The sequence below is a fragment of the Plodia interpunctella genome, chromosome 11, assembly GCF_027563975.2.
Source record: "Plodia interpunctella isolate USDA-ARS_2022_Savannah chromosome 11, ilPloInte3.2, whole genome shotgun sequence".
NCBI lineage: Eukaryota > Metazoa > Arthropoda > Insecta > Lepidoptera > Pyralidae > Plodia > Plodia interpunctella.
The window spans coordinates 3813056-3830253 of record NC_071304.1 but is presented as its reverse complement, the minus strand read 5'-3'; the positions used below and the strand labels follow the sequence as shown (position 1 = coordinate 3830253).

The 17198-nt window shown below is 34.3% G+C and overlaps 2 protein-coding genes and 1 long non-coding RNA gene across 3 annotated transcripts in view; 1 reads left to right on the top strand and 2 right to left on the bottom strand.

Annotated features, from left to right (window-relative positions):
• The window catches only part of step (steppke), a 43004-nt gene extending 41226 nt beyond the window's left edge, over positions 1–1778 (bottom strand). Inside the window, exons 1-2 of the mRNA XM_053751232.2 lie at positions 1608–1778; positions 1415–1488 (exon numbers count right to left, since the gene is read on the bottom strand). Coding sequence (XP_053607207.1) covers positions 1415–1488; positions 1608–1686 — 153 coding nt within the window. The 5' untranslated portion in view covers positions 1687–1778. The remainder of the gene's footprint in view (positions 1–1414; positions 1489–1607) is intronic.
• A 1150-nt stretch (positions 1779–2928) lies between these two features.
• On the top strand, positions 2929–17038 carry not (non-stop). Its single transcript, XM_053752001.2, has 7 exons — positions 2929–3458; positions 4468–4703; positions 5238–5403; positions 8083–8193; positions 12414–12553; positions 12946–13587; positions 13922–17038. Exons 1-7 carry the CDS (start codon positions 3339–3341, stop codon positions 13974–13976), a joined length of 1470 nt encoding a protein of 489 aa, XP_053607976.1. The 5' UTR covers positions 2929–3338; the 3' UTR covers positions 13977–17038.
• Positions 4431–7137, bottom strand: LOC128673856 (uncharacterized). Its single transcript, XR_008405123.2, has 3 exons — positions 6827–7137; positions 5750–5888; positions 4431–4571 (listed from the first exon to the last, which is right to left on the bottom strand). It is a non-coding gene; the product is annotated as an uncharacterized LOC128673856 (long non-coding RNA).
• Positions 17039–17198: the final 160 nt, after the last annotated feature.

The window sequence follows — 17198 nt, the reverse complement described above, 5'->3', positions numbered from 1 at the left end:
TCTTCAATTTTATTATTGCAATACTATATATTTTATAGATATGAAAGTAACTGGTTGAACCTTACTAAATTATTATTTATCTATACTACAATCCATTTGCTAATAATTTGTTGAGATAAGATAAAATAGTAGAATATTGGAATAAGATCAAGATTTTTTGATAGAAATGCCAAACTGAAGACGTAAGACCCGAGGTTTGTGTTCAAGCGACACGAGAGAGTTGCGCGTCATGGAGACGACAGTGAATGGATGCAGGAACTTGTGTATTCGCGGCAGTTTTTATGTATATTATGACATGATTGCAGATAAACTCCAATAGTATCACCTGCGTTGATACGGCTACATATTGCATATACCCAAAAATTACATAGGGGACAAATTTCTAGCTATGTCATTTCTGCTTGGGCCTGAGCGAAATTTCAACCTTGTTTGACGTTGGCAAAGCCAATTCAATGTTTGCCAATGGTTTGACTTCTGAGGATGCTGAAGACCATGAAAAATGGAGACATATCCACATTGTTGAAAAAAAAATCAGGAAAGCGGGCAGTAAAAAAGCCCTAGAGGCTCCTAAGGATGCAACTAGGAAAATGCTTAGAGATAAGAGAGTTGAAAGACTTATGTGGAAAAGACAATAGTTTTACCTCAAAAACTCACTCACTCTTATTTGTTAGTTACAAGTTTATTTTAATATAGTATTACCATATCTATAGAATAATGCTATACATATGTATAGCATTATTCTATTATAATCTAAAAACTATTTACCTTAAACTATTACCTACTGACTTCCTTTTATTCTTTACTGGCATTTGTCTATGGCTTCATCTGTGTTTCAATGGATGGACATAATAAACAATATATCTACAATATAGACTATCTGTATTACATGTTGCAAATGCAACAATGGCATTGTGTTGTAAAAACACAACGAAACTTTAAAAGAAGACTGGCTACGCAGCGTTGTAGCTCCGAATGCAACTAGGAACCCAGAAAAATAAGAACTAAGGTATACTGGCCATGGATAGCTGGCACAAAAACCATGTACGATTTAAGACTTAATAGTGATTTTAAAAATATACTTTTATCAGTTTTGAAAAAAATTTAATAAGCTTACAATAATAATATAGTATGTAATGTATTGAATGCCTTATTATATAGCTGCTTTTACACTATGATTATAAAGAAAATGAATAATTGAAAATTTATTAAATAATAATTTATTTAATATAATTTATAAAATTAGGTGTGTACATAAACCAGATTCATTCACACAGAACCAATCAGTTCAGTACAAATAGGTAGACAGGTGTCACTTAAGTGGTTTTACCATCTGTATGTGTATCATTATAGAGAAACAAAACATCTTGTAAAGAAATGCAGCATAGACTGATGCGCCTGAAATTACGTTACTCACCTGAATTTCTAACAACAATTCGGTTTTCCGACGTCGAATATCGATTAAAGTCTTTTGTTGCTCAGGCGTCAACTCTGAAAACAACGGTATGTCCATAAATATCATCGTCATAATAATAGCCATTGAGGTCATTGTATAATTGGAAAACAACTTGTTCTACGTCTACAACTACGTAACTGACCACAATTCTTACCGGCATGAGTGAAAGGATCTCCATGATTACTTGCAGCATTATTTCCTCCGAGGGATAAATTCTCAAATTCACTTATCATCTCTAAAATGTTTCAAAATTTAATCAAACAAAAGTTGACATCGTTATTGCTTTCGCGGCAGCCATATTTATTTACTACCTATTTGATTGAAGTTTGGTTCGAAAAAATGACGGAAACACAATGTTGCCATGCCAATAGTCAATCATATTGCCATAAGCTAGCAACGGTTTTCTATAAAAAAGTGATGGTTTTATATGTCATGAGGAAAAAAAACTTATAACTGCCGCAGTGCATTTAAATTTTTCGTATGTCCCATCCCATTACCTTCCATACATGGTAAACATATTGTCCAATTTTTTTTTGTCATCTTTAGTTCATTTTTTCGTTACTCGCTACGATTTCCGCTACATATCTCGTGCCGCAACTTAGAAAGAAAGAAAGAAAGAAAGAAATAAATATATTCGGACAAATCACACAAAAAACATTTATTAAACACATAAAATCCAAACATTAAACTAACGTACAGTAGTAACGTAAAGTACAAAAGAGTATCGAATACAATATGTCAACCGAAATGGCGATAGCTCAGCATGGTGCCATGGTATCGAGCCAAGGCGCTGATTTTCAGCTGGAACCAAGTAAAAAAAGTAGGTAAGGTGGCAAAATAAACAAGTTAATATGTACGGAAACAGAAACAAACAACAGCAAATATTAGGACTTGATAGGAGACTAATGTACAAGTGTAGTGAAATAATATTAATATGATGGAAGGTACATACATTTGAAGAATTTAACATTTACTGACTGAGGAAAAAATGTAAAAAAAGGATAATAAAGATATTTAAACTAGAAATACTTCAACGTATTGCCCTCAATTTGCCTCAATAAAGTAAACTCTTGATGTGTTTACGGAATATTGTAACTTGTCCTTGCAACGAATTTTATTTACGTCAATAAACGTGTCACGCTTTTTCAGGCAATATCAGCGGTCTAGTAGTAGTAGATAATAGATTGTTTAAGGTTCTGCCACAGGCACGCGGGCACTTCTAATCTATGGATCAAAGAAGAAAAGAAAAAAAATCTATGGAGGCTTTTGAGTAGGGCTGTACTTGTACGGAGTAGGTACCTTCTAATTCCTTAGCTTCTGCAAGCCCGCGCGCGGGGCCCTTTCTAAATCGATACTTCTGCAGGACATGACAACATTCACACCACTGCATGAATCGGCATGACATTAGACTTGCCGTGAATGGGTTTTTCGAACGGTTTTAAGTGTTGCTAGTTTAAAATTTTGTAGAGATTTTTGACAGACACAATCGATTCGCAATGATTCGACTCGATTTGAATCGACTATTTTGTTATAAAATTCATTTGTCTTGAGGTTTGCTCTTGGTCGCTCGTGTTGTCTTGTTGCGCGAGTTTTGGTTCATACAATTTTTGATTGAAGCAACATCTATAGTTCTGGCTGGCAGTGTCGTATTTTTTATTTCTAACTCTATATTTTGTGATCCAACTCCACAAACAAAGCAAAGTATACACGAACACACCCCTTCATTGCCTTGTGGACTTTTGCTTACATTTACGTTTATTTTTAGTGAATAAGATTGTGGTTTGTAGTGTCTTAACCATTAGTAGAATGCTAATGTTTTAACTGATCGTCCAGAAGACCTGAATTGAGTTCGTAGCCGGCATTTCTACTTTTACAAAGCGAAATAATGAACGACAGTGGCTGTATACACTTAAATAATTTTAAAGCGGCGAAAGGAACAAATCCTTATAAAGTTGTTCACGCTTTTTTTGTATCTTGCACTTCTTTCGAGGCTAGGAGATACAAGGTAATTGCAATCTTTTGTGTCTACATGTAATGTACCGTACATCCTTGCTGCCGGGAGACTCGCAAAGCGAATGCAATTGCTTTCAAGCGTTCTTGTCTAGCACTATGCATGCTATGATTTCAGGAAAAGAAATTATGATTTTGATAAGATTATGTTGTTTTATAATTACTCTCCGATTCAGCTGTGTTACTAATCAGCTGATTAGTGATCTTTGACCTCGTAAAACAGCTGTTGGCTAAACGAATCCAATAGAATAACTTGTATAATGTCGTAATTGTTTTTTGTCTACATTTTATATTAAAGAACTATTGTCAAGGTTTAGAATTATTTATATTAAAGCCTAAATTTTGAAATATTATTTCAAAAACTTGGTACTTAGCTAGAATTGCAGAGTACAAAAAAAAGGCATTTACTCTTTTGTCTTTCTCCCCATATAAGCATGTTATATGTTACCTACCTATTTAAGAGCTAAATTTATTTAGTACCCAAGTAATAAATATTGTTTGTAAATAAGTAGTTACTTATCTATTAAAATTGAATAATTCCCTAATACCTACATTAAGTATGTTCTTACATTTATCTTTCACTTGTATACACAATATTCACTTGTTTGGTACTACTTGTTCACTGTAAAAAATGTTATTATGCTAATTTGCTAGCTATTTTTAATAGGTATAAAGTAGTTTAATAGTTTTCTTTCTTTCCTTGAAACAGCTTCATGTATGTTAATGTATATAGATACCTAACATAGGTATAAAGTAGTTTAATAGTTTTCTTTCTTTCCTTGAGACAGCTTCATGTATGTTAATGTATATAGATACCTAACATATTGTATTATTGTGGTATTTTGACTACGCCCCACCCACATTCAAGAGCTGAGATCAATAGCTAGCAAATATCAAAGGGCAATTATTGATATGCTCTGACATACCTACTTTAATTGTAAATAAATGTTACAAAATTGAATTTGTGGTTTTAATCTTGCTCATATAATTTCATTTTGTTGTAGGCTACATCATGTCTGTGCTTTGTATGCAGGCAACCGGGACCTCGCTTACACTCTTGTCTACATTGCATTTTCTTCGGCTGTTATCCAGGACACATACAGGACCACTGCAAAAATAAGAAGCACTTCCTTTACATTGATTTAGGCTATGGAAATATATACTGTATGCAATGCCAAGATTATATCTATGATAGAGAGTTGACTGAAATTGCTATGTCCCACCGAATTCAACAAGCCAAGTATGTGTATTTTTTATTTTTTCTTTGCATATCAAATCTCAAGCTTTTTCACAGAACTGTTGGAGTGAGGACCTATTCAAACAGGTTGAAAGGAGAAAAGGAAGACCTTTTTCCAGCAGTGGGATAGTTTTAAAAAAACATTGCAGTTGGAATGGAAGGGTAAATTATAAACTGTTGATTTGGATAATTGGATGGAATTACAGTTTTAAGCTATTTCCTATTACTGTAATTAACTGAGTATGCACTAGTTTTTTTTTGTATTCTACAATAAAACACGTGTTTTCTACAATACATAGAAAAATATTTTATTTATTACACTTTCTCAAAATGAAGATTCTTAAAATATGATTATAACTAATGAGCACTGAAATATTAAATTTTTAATGTGTAAAGTCCATATAAAATTACACTATTATCGATTGTGTCATTTAATTAAGTATAAAATATTATTGTAAATATTAGTTAAGGCTCATTTTAAGTGAATGTAAATTCTTTTTGAATTAATAAATCTGTTTAAACACTTATTTGGTCTAGATCCCTAGGAATCAGTGTGCCATTCATGCCTTGGTTGCCTAACAACAATGAAGCACAAGCTCTCCGCCGTCTGCGGAAGCGTCGGCTCATAAGCCCACAGACCACCATTGGGCTTCGTGGCTTGCAGAACCTGGGCTCGACGTGCTTCATGAACTGTATTGTACAGGTTAGTGTCTGCGCGTACGGGGTCTTCGCTTCTTGATTTTATTGCCTTAACACTTCCATCGAAAGTTTGAAATCATCAAAATTTCAATTTTTTTTAAAATAGTGTTATCAGATTTTTATCTGGATAGTAAAATGATCCGAATATATATTGATAATTTCAACGCAGTTTTATGAACACTCATACAACTAAAGCAGTGTTGAGAATTTGGATGTTTTAGTACAGGCTCGTTTGGTTTTCAAGTGCTTTTTGTCCTTGTCAATAGATATTCAGAATAAAGAATTTTTGATTGACGTTTTTAGAATAACCATGAGTGTGTGTGTAACTATATTTGTTTAAAGATACATACATGAGTGGAATAGCACATATGGCATTTCTTATCCCGAAATTTGTACAGGAGTGGAGCCCCGGAGCGCAGCTAGTATACATAATATAAATAAATGCTGCTGGTTGATGATGTGTCCAACTGCTTCTCTTCCCGCGAAGATCTGTAGAATTCGCTGAATTGAAAAAATATAATTTACGTAGAGTTGATTAGACTATGGCTATATTGGCTATGTTATCTATTAGCTATATTACTAGCGAATTTGTCACAGCAGTGGTGCTTCAGTTCATCGCTAATTTCAACCCACACAGAGCCGGAGGAAAAATAGTCATATTGAGAAAATAAATACTGTAGAGAAAATAAGTAATGTTTTCCAGAGCGCATTTCATTTTCATCAAAGCGTTCTATTCTCGTTACAAATAGGAGTTGAAAAGAAATACCTTCTACTGGTATTTAATTTAATACACTCTGTAATAAAATATTAATTATAAAAACGTTCGTTGAATCTAGTGCATGGGTGGAACATCCGCAGAACGCCAGTTACGTAAAACGTCAGTTTTAAGCGTTGTGACGTCACATATGTTGCTATATCTACCCTCGATAGCGTTATGACCAAGGTGCTGAAACGTCTCTCTCATCTCCATATGTTCATGGTTGCGTTCGGGGCTGTTATTGTACAACCGGCCGCCTGCCGAACTTTCCTTGGGAATGTTATTGTTGCCTATCAGCTGCCAAGGCTATGGTGTCGCTTAGGTGCCTCCTAAGACATCCCTAGGAGGTTAAGGAGTGGTTCAATTCCAGGGCGTCTCACACGCCTCAATTGTGCTAAAATGAGATTGAATATTTACTCCATATTGTCAAAATTTCATTGTGTCAGACGACGCACGGTTCACCGAGTAGTATTATCATAAATAATAAACAGACAAAAAACATTGATTAACCCACGCAACCTCCTACTTGTACGAACTAGTACTGTACTTGTTATAATTGCAGGTATTCTGTGAAGAATTGTCAGTAAAGCAGATGAAAAACATGCAAATATTATTAAATTACTTCATGTCTTTACTTTTTATATCTAGAATCATTTAGATGATATTATACCTATCCGAAATATTATTCAAAGAGCCCAAATTTATATGCAGCATAAACTCTCGCTAAATCGGTTCACTTTTCCGTATAATAAATTACTGAAAGGTGAAAAATGTAATGTGTGTTGCGTCAGGTTGCTCAATTTTTTGTTTTCACTTGTTATCTGCACATCTGTTTGCTAACATATTTTCTATAGTTTCACTTGGCTGCATCTATCTAATCTGTGCAATGGATGGACTAAATACTTGTATTATGGCTCAATCAAAAGTTGCTACACTTCAATCTAGTGGGTCGTGCGCAGTTTGTAGAGCCGCCGCCTCCGAATGGCACAGAATCGATGTGGGTTCGATTCCCACTCGAGTTAAAATTTTTCATCTAATTAAATTTTAATAACATTGAGTTGTTGTGATTTGGTAGGTAGGTATATAGGTTTCTTGGGGGAGATGTAGAGTAGCCTTATGAGAGGATTTTCCGAATACCTATCCCACAAAAACAGGATAAAACTAAATGCTTGCGCGCAGTCTCGCAAGTCGCGTTCTTAAGCTAGTCAGTACCTATATGTAAAGTTTGTTTAAACAACGATTTTGATATAGTGAAGTGGATTTTCTCGATTAATGAGTGCATTTATATTTAACAAATAGGTTCCTAATTAGTTGGCGAAGATAATATAAAATGTGTACATAAACTTGTAAATAAATATAATACTAAATTGTAGCTGCAATACACAATATAAGATTTAAAAAATCCAATGAACCTTTTTTCCGAAATGAAATTCGTATTATTAATAAATGGGTGAATTTTACTGTTTGAACGCGGTGTGTACCTACTGTGTAGCGTTTTATTAGTGTCGCACATTTTTTTGATAATGAATCTTTTTTAATAAACATTTATAAAATCCTTTTTGTTTTTTGTCTTAATTTTTCTACCTTTGTTGGATTTTTCTTTTAAATTATTTTTTTATAGTTTTATCAGACAAGCTTCTTAGCATTTAACATGCGAGAATATGTAATTGGTCAATAGTTTCTATTTAGTTTATTTTCTTGTTATTTAAGACTGTATATTCCCTGAATAAAATAAATAAATAAATAAATAAAATAAAAATTAACATTGTACCAGTAGGTACTTTACTTATTTATAAAATAGGATAATTACATTGTGTATGGTACAATTGAATAAACACGAATTCACCTAATTACTAATTTCAACCTGGACCCGTTTTTTTCCACGCGATGCTACGACGCCTATTGTATTAACTTTTTAATTCGCAGACATTAATCCACACTCCATTGCTTCGAGATTACTTCCTGGCAGAGAGACACAAGTGCAAAGCACAGGTTTCCCTGAAATGCCTCGTTTGTGAAGTTTCCAAGCTATTCCAGGTAAGTCAACTAATGATGTTACGTAAGGCCTCGTTTGTACGAGCGTTGTTTCAACCTGCGTTAAAAAGCCTTTGGACGGAACATACCTATAAGTTAGCTGCGACGTATGTCTACGCGTACGTCTAAACTTGGTTCCTACAATTTCTGCGTTGTTTAGCGTTATCTGTCGAAAAACGTCAAAATGACGACGCTCGACTGAGCAATGGGGCATCGCTTATATAGGTAACGCTATATTTTTCTATCGCTTTTTGAGCGTTGTCATTTGAAACCTTTTAAAGAATAGTTCTTGATTCTTTGAATGTTTCTCTCTAATTCTCTAAATACAGGAAGGGTTTATTTTCGCGGTGCCTCCAAGAGATACAAAGAAGTAATTATTGATATAGGTATATGCTGTCCATCTGCCGGACGTTTTATGGACTCTCGCAAAAACGTGGCCTAAATATTGGCGCGTATCGATTCGCCCTCGACAGTTATATTTATAAAATATTTCCGAAGTGCATTGTGGGCTGGATGCATTAATATTTAAATTGAAAGAAGTCGATTGAAGTCAACGTATGTCGTACACGTTGCGTCACACGTCCTACCTACATCCATTTGCGTCATGTAGAAATCTGTACATGTCATTTGCAGAATTTGTCATTCACTGAATCGTGCTTTTACGAGTACTCGCCTAATCTTAACTTCCCGAGTCTTTAATTTGTAGACGACGCCGAAAAGTATCTAATATGTCTTTACTGAAATAGCCTAGCTACATATATGCAATATTATACGTATTATTGTAGTCTGGTATTGAATATTTTAATTACTTCTGTAACTAGTAACAATGTCTACAAAATTCTGTTATAAAATTTAGAGAACTCACTCCACTACAAAGCTTTTGTACTGGATATTATCTACCTTTTTGCTTTAGTTTAGTTCTCTGTCGCGTCTGTCTCTCTATCTGCCTGTTTGGCTGTTCGCGATACACTCAAAAACTACTGGACGGATGTCCATGCTATTTTCTTTAATAGATAGTGTGATTTCTGGGGAAGGTCTAGGTGTATTATTTATTATGTTTTTACCCGAGCAAAACCGGAACGGGCCGCTAGTTTGCAATAAAGTTTAGTTTGATAATTTGTCAACTATACATTATTAGCACAACGAATCCTAAATTCAATAACTCCATTCAATATCCGATTCAGTGAATATTAACAACGTCAGTTAACAAGAGTACCGCGTGGTATTGACAGAATCAGAGCCCGTCAGATTCCTGCGATGCATCGACAGGTATCAGAGGCCGCCGTAATTGAATTTTCGGGCTCGCTTCACATACCTACACATATCGATTTATCGATATATCAAACTACTCATCACTGCAATTTAACGCGACGTGCCATCAGTAGCCAGCTTTATACATATAGTGATGTGCATTGATTATAGCATTTTAATTGTTGGATGTGCCGTTTACTAAATTACATCAGAATCCGTCGAGTATTTCTTATGACAAACATCGTCGTACACTACATCCAAACTTACGAATTTGTGTTATGAGTAGGCACTACGTGAGTAGGAATAGGCTATTACAGTAACGTTTGAGAAATTATTTGTTAGTACAATTGTATGGGATAACTTAGTAATTTCCGAAAATCTAGAAATAGCCTGTGCATATAAAGTAAATTAATAAATTACAGGAAAACTAAGTGTTTATTTACTGCGGTAAATAGCGTTCATATCACGGATTTGCGGATGACAAAGGAATTCAGTCCTCAAACTAGTCTGGGAGATAATAATATGTTATATCTTTAAAATGCTCACAGTACTTTAAACATTAAAAAAATTAAACACACTAGCGGCCCGGCCCGCCTTCGTTCGGATAAAACCATAACAACTTACACACCTAAACCTTCCTCAGGAATTACACTATCTATCGGTGAAAACTGTGCAAAAACTCGTCTGGTAGTTTTTGAGTTTATCACGTTCCTACAACTTGGACTTTGCACGAGCTTTTATTTAACTTGCAATGTAACTACGATATCCCTAGGCTCCTATGTCTCGGCTAGAATCTTGCAACTAAATTTTGAAGCAGATACCTTTAACCGATTAGCTGAAATGTTGTACACAATTTTAGTTTGGATGACAATGCATTATTATGATAAGCATGATCTGATGGTGCACCCAGAAACGGCCGAACACGGGAACTCTTCAACGGTTTACTGCACGGACATGATTTTGTTCAATGTGTGACAATGTAATAACATCTCTTTGACAACAATAAAAGCTTGTGTCAAAAATGTCATGTTTGTAAAAAAAACTTATCAAAATGCTATATATATAAGGATGATTTAACAACGCCAGCAGACAAAATAATTTGAAAACTACAGTCCCTAGAGCTAGGCTCATTACAAAACGTTGTCGTCGCAAATTTGTAAGACTTCTTGTTTTTACTCATTTCTATAAAAGTTTTCAAAGGTTTCAATGTGAAAATACATCGCTTTATAAGATACCGAGTCTCTTTTGAAATAATAAACATAACGTATTTCGGAGTGGGCGGGAGGGGTGGAGAAATATCAGGATTTACAACAGGTGATCTCCCTCTGGGGTGGGCTGGAGCCCGGCCGCCGCCCCCGGCCCTAGCAACGCCATTGATCCTATGCATCAGATGCACGCTTACAGAGCTTCATTTAATTCAAAATATCGCACTGTCATAGTTTAGATTGGAATTGTTTGTGTAAATTTTAGTTTAATATTATGTTAAATAGAGCATATATATTAAAGTCTGATTTAATCAAGATTAATTAAGCTTGATTTTATAGCGATAATATGTAACGACAGCATTTATTTTATATTCGAAATATTTTATTTAGATACACATTAAAATCGACACTACTATAAAGAACTCGAAGATGTGTTTGTAAAGTAAATTTGATGGAATCTACACAAAAACTCGACGGATATCCAAAATTCATTCACTAGTATTAAGCTATATTATTTCTGAATGCCATAGAGTTTTTTGGACTATTTACCGATATTCCCATAGGAGCGAAACGGCGAAAGTTTATATATAATTACTATGACTAGCATATTTGAATCGTGAACATCTTTATTTTATTTATGTTGTGTATATTTTGCAATGAATTCACGGTGTTACTCTCGTCCGATGTATTCGCTGCATATTCTGATATAAATGTTATACGAGGCAAAGTTCGAATGTATTAATATGACTAAGCTTCCAGCTCTCAACTATATTCTGCAAATATATTGCGGAATATGCAGAGGATATTTCATATCTACATATTTCCTGTAATATTGTACTCTGCTTTATTTGAGCAAAAGGTTTTCAGAGAAATGGAAATTGCGTCGTATTGTAACTTTGCAAATATTATGGTTTGGGATATTCGTATTGATTTTCAGTGTAGAGATAAGTTCTTTATTATCTGATGGAACTGGACAAACCTTTTGATATTTATTTTTTGTTTTCCATTTTTGAATTTAAGCAATTTTTTACTTGGCGGTGTTTAAACCATGTGCCAATAAACATCGTCCTTGTAAATTCCCAATTATGAATCCAATCAAGTTTTGTAAATACTCCCGGGTATTAAATTACTTATAGTTAAAAATTACGTTACCCTCGGAGAAGTTACGGAAAACTGGTTTTAAATGGCTGCTTATTGATTATAAAGAAATGAAGAGAGCAACTCGATATTGATTAGAGCTTATACAATACAATATTTGTGCCTATTGTACACAAATAGATACAAATGTTGTATTGGGGCAAAAGGAAATAACACGTTCTTAGGTATTTGGAAATGGAAAATTCCAGAATTTCTCCGTATAAATAGGACAAGAGGGATTAATAAACCTTCGGATGTTTACCTACAGTATTGTTATAAAATAATAGCTTTTGCTTACGGCTTCGCCTGCGTGAATTTCCCACGTGAACATTTATTTTTCTAGGATAAAAGGTACCCTGTGTTTCCCTTTCCCATACACTTAACTACATGGATAAGTAGGTAAAGCGGGAAGAGGTAAACACAAACTTACTTATGGTTTTATAATACTCGTATTAGTTAGGACAGTATCGTTGATCGTTGTATTATGGAATACTAAATCCCATAATACAAGTCTCAAACTCACTTTTAACTCCAGTCTGAGTGATTTGTCCATTGTAAATTTACATATTATTCTTTATGAAAGCTTTTTTATAATTGTGCATTCAAGACAAGTAATGTACGTTGTTACAGGAGTTCTACTCCGGGCTCAAGACGCCTCTGACGTTGCACCGCTTACTGCACTTGATCTGGACGCACGCGCGCCATCTCGCGGGCTACGAGCAACAGGATGCGCATGAGTTCTTTATTGCTACCCTCGACGTGTTGCACAGGTAAATTTAGCGAATAATTATGATATTGGTTTATTTCTAATATGAATTCCGTTCTGCTCTAAGCCACTGTAGCAATAGATATGGTATATTAGGCAGATATATGGGTCATATAAAATTTCTGAAATTGCTGGCAATAACTGGATAAGGATGGTCCAAGACAGGAAGGTCGACGCTGACGGAAGGATGCCTATACCCTGCAGTGCGTCACGACGGACTGCAGATGTATTGTCATGAAGTCTGAGTTGAAAGGTTGTTGGTCAGTCAATATATTGAAAAACAACCGAGAAATAAATAATTGAAGTATTATATAAGCATATTTATATAATACTTCAATTATTATTATATAAGCCTCATTTGCATATTTTTATGTATTACTTTCATTCATATTCCAGGCATTGCATGAACGGCGTCGAGACAGAACCAGAAAAGAAAGAAAACGGTCGTTGCGACTGCATCATCGACCAGATATTCACCGGCGGCTTGCAGAGCGACGTCGTCTGCACCTCTTGCTCCGGGGTGTCCACGACGATTGACCCATTCTGGGACATCAGTCTCGACGTGGCCGGCCCAGGGTCCCTACAAGCGTGTCTTGAAAGATTCACTCGTGCAGAACACCTCGGCTCTGGTGCAAAGATCAAATGCTCCAACTGCCGCGCTTACCGCGAATCGACTAAACAATTGACGCTCGAAACCCTGCCGATAGTCGCCAGTTTCCATCTCAAACGCTTCGAGCATTCGTCGCAAATCGACAGGAAAATATCAGCGTTTGTTTCATTCCCTGCCGAGTTGGATATGACGCCGTTTATGTCGTCGCATCGTCGCGCTGTCGATGTGGGTGCTGCGGATAATAACAACGCACCCGAAGGGATATTTGAGGACAATCGCTATTCTTTATTCGCGGTGGTGAATCATCTGGGGTCGCTGGACGCAGGGCATTACACGGCGTACGTGAGGCAGATGAAGGGAAGCTGGTTCAAGTGTGACGACCACATGATAACCCGCGCGTCGCTTCGTGAGGTGCTAGATAGCGAAGGGTAGGTATTCTATTTTCATTTGCATAGATATAATATGAACAAGAAGCTTTAGTATTAATTAATTAATATTATAAATTAGACAGTTCCAATTAGTTTGTATTCAATCATAACAGATTACTGGATGAATTTGTACAACAATTATTATTAGCACTTTTATATTGATACTCTAATGAGAGCATAGCCCAGGGGCGCAGCTAGTAAAGTATGAAGTACATACAATTAAATGTATATGAGCAGGATTTTCGTGAAACTCTATTCGGAAATTAAAAAAGTAATGTGTTACATTCGTATTGTATTCAATATAATATAGTTAATTTTGTTTGGATATTTTCAGGTATCTGCTCTTCTACCACAAGACTGTTCTGGAGTACGAGTGTGAAGTATCTTAAGTTGTTGGAGTATACAAGGTGGTAACTGTCTCATACAATATTTAGTATCGATATCGTCTATCAGATATTTCGGTTTGCTTTAAGTAGGTAGAAATAAAAAAAACATACATTTGATCGTTCGAAATGTAAGAAAAAGTCATGTTCCCTCGTGATATTAGTGCGTAGAATTTAGGAGTGCGTAGTGAGAATTTTTGATTCGAAATTGATCTCGTTCACTTTTCGCAGCCATTGCAGTTTAGCATTGTGACGTGGCGTTAACGATTGAACGCAATGAAATTTGATTATGCTATTGCTAACACTGGTGTGTTGTCGTTTACACTCAGATTTTATACAAGTCGCTTAAAGTTATCTGACATATGAATACTGCCATCTAGTGGGAGTAGATGTACACATACTAGATAAAGTAACAGTCTGTCCAGAGCAGCTTTCCTTGTGCGAAAATAAACGAAATCTATTTAGAATCGAAAACTCGCACTACTTATTTTGTCTGAGTTTCGCGGGATTATTCACGAATTTGTTAGACTTAAGCTTTAATGTTAATAAATTAGACTTTCAATAGTAAATGTTTGAAATGTTTTACAATATTGACAAGGACTTGAAAATAATTACAGTTCGCTTTTTTAAACCTCAAAATTTTGTCTAAGTGCGCACCACGGTTTTTTGCAACAGATTTTTTTAAATCGTGCTATTCTTAAATACAAATCTCAGTTATTTTGTGCGAACGACATCAGGCGCTTAAATATCTAATATATATCGTGTGTAATGATTTACCTTTTCATGGAGTTTATTTTAAATATTGACATTCTAATTTACAAATCCCGCTTTATAATATTACAAAAAATTGTAATGTAAGGGAAATCTAATATCATAATTATTATTCAAGTGCTGAGAGTGTTCATTCCTAAAAACGTTTAGTTATGGAACTACGAAAAGAAAAATTGAATGACCATTGAATGATAAAGTTTGTGATGGGGAATGCGGATATGATTCTATAGCTATTGTCACATGTCGGCCATGAGTGTTAATGGAAGGGATACACTAGTTAACATTTGAGTGTGAAATGTTCCCTAGTGTGACCTCACCTTTACTGTAACATATTTCAATTTCATATTAATAATTAATATACTTCATGTTATTAAAAGTTAACGAGCCAATAACTAGGCCAAAATGACATGGCACATATGCTATATGTTTAGACTCAAACACTATCAATATAATTGTTTGTTGATGTCCATCCTAAATAGCGTTAAAATTACATGTAAAATACTACTAAGTAAATTTTGCACGACGTGTTTTTTTTAAATATAATTTTTCTTTCTCAGTTTTCATTGCTAACCATCTTTGTCCTCGGCCCGTGCGTTTAGTTTTATTTAGTTCGCAGAACAAACATTTCAATCTACCTCGCTGTTTCTCTCGTTTGCATTTCTCACAAGCCTAGTAATGGATTAATTCTTATAGTGTATATTGCTTTGAAATGTACTTTTAGTGTGGTTGGTTAACACTTGAGCTAAATTTAAAATTATTATTTAAGCAATTCCATTTATTATTTAAACTTTTCTGGACAAACCCGAAACATAAAGTTATGAAAAGTTTATTTTAAACATCCCAAAAGTCAAACTGCAGCATTAAAAATATTATCTCGATAATATTTTTAATCTTCATTGAAACCAAGTTTTACATTTTTTTTTGACGATGAATAAGAAACTGGTTAAGAAGCCATAGTTTGTTTTATGTGTCATTCAACTTATGTTCACTAATATTTGCACGGATATTCAAATGAGTATGTAAGAAATGAATCATTTTGTTTATTTTTAGCTCACGTGTGTACCGTATTTAATATGTGTTTAAGTAGTTCGTAAACTTACGACTGAACTGAAATTAGCTTAATGTGATATTTAATATTTATGAATTGTATTAAAGTGTAGTTAGTTGTATGAATTTACATTATCAGGAGTTTTTGTTTCGTTTCTTTGATGCTTTGGTTTGGTGCAGGCGAGCGGTGAAATGCTGTAGCGATCTGTCTGTTTATTCACATTGAATTATTTAATATCGTACCTGATAATTATATTATTTTTAGTTCGTATGTAGGTACGTACGACATATTTTATATGGCTATTGACTTCAGTAAAGTTTGAAAATATTGTGCTGCAACACAAAATCTTACGAGCTATTTGAATTTCTCTTTACTGATGATGCCTTATGAGAGTCACATTATTATAGATTGACAATGCTTTGTAATAACTATAGTTTTGTGGACGTTTTGTTACGGCCAAGTGAAGCAGCAAAATTAATACGATGTCTTCTGTCATATTTTATTGGTGTTAAAATCCCATGAATAAATTAAAATAAATTGTATCCTATTTGTATTCACCGCTAGCTGGTAACCATCGTGTGACAATTTTATTTGCATTTAATAAATTTAGTAATTTCTATCCGAGCCTAATCAAATATCTGGCTATTTAGTCCATGTTATATTATGATAAAAATGTGATAAAATATCGCTATATTATGCAATATCGTTTTTATTTGAGACAATGATTTAAATCAAATAATTGAAAATATTATGTGTATACTATCTCAAAAAAATAGGTTTAGGAAATAAAAATGGAAATAAATAAAAAAAATACTTCGAGTATGTAAAATAAACCATACAGGTGTATTCAAATTGTAAATTATTCTGTTGATGTTGTATTTAAATTCCGATAATCATGATAAATGATAATTTATGTCGTGTAAAGATGTATCAAAATATAATTATCACTAATAAAGTACGCGGCGCTTGGCGAATATGGATTTATCTTCATAAATGTTACTATTAATATCTAATTGTTCAATGTTACTATGGAATTAGCAGATATAAGATTTTAATTCCTTAATACGAGTACATTCAGTAAACATGTACACAATGCCCATATCTGTCATTCGTCGCAGTGAAAGATTTATCAAGGTCGAATTCGAAATCAAAAATTGTTTGTATCATATCATACTGCGGTTTCCAATATTCTCAGTTTCAATATCATACAAAGTCTTGTATGAATTAAGAAATAAAAAATATAATGGTATATTGTATTATTTTTTGTCATTTTATACGTTGCTGGCCCTTCTTTCAGAGATAAAAAAGAATTAACTTGGAAATGGATGCAATTTATGATAGAGCCGGGTCCGATTGCTCCGTTGTTTTCCATAGGTTTTGTTTGGCATTGACGTGCGTCGAAACTCCAT

Excerpts from the sequence above, each read along its gene's own strand:
- not (XM_053752001.2), top strand. The coding sequence starts at position 3,339 with ATGAACGACAGTGGCTGTATACACTTAAATAATTTTAAAGCGGCGAAA. Across the intron at positions 4,704-5,237 it reads CACCGAATTCAACAAGCCAA|ATCCCTAGGAATCAGTGTGC; the intron begins GTATGTGTATTT and ends TATTTGGTCTAG. Across the intron at positions 5,404-8,082 it reads TCATGAACTGTATTGTACAG|ACATTAATCCACACTCCATT; the intron begins GTTAGTGTCTGC and ends TTTAATTCGCAG.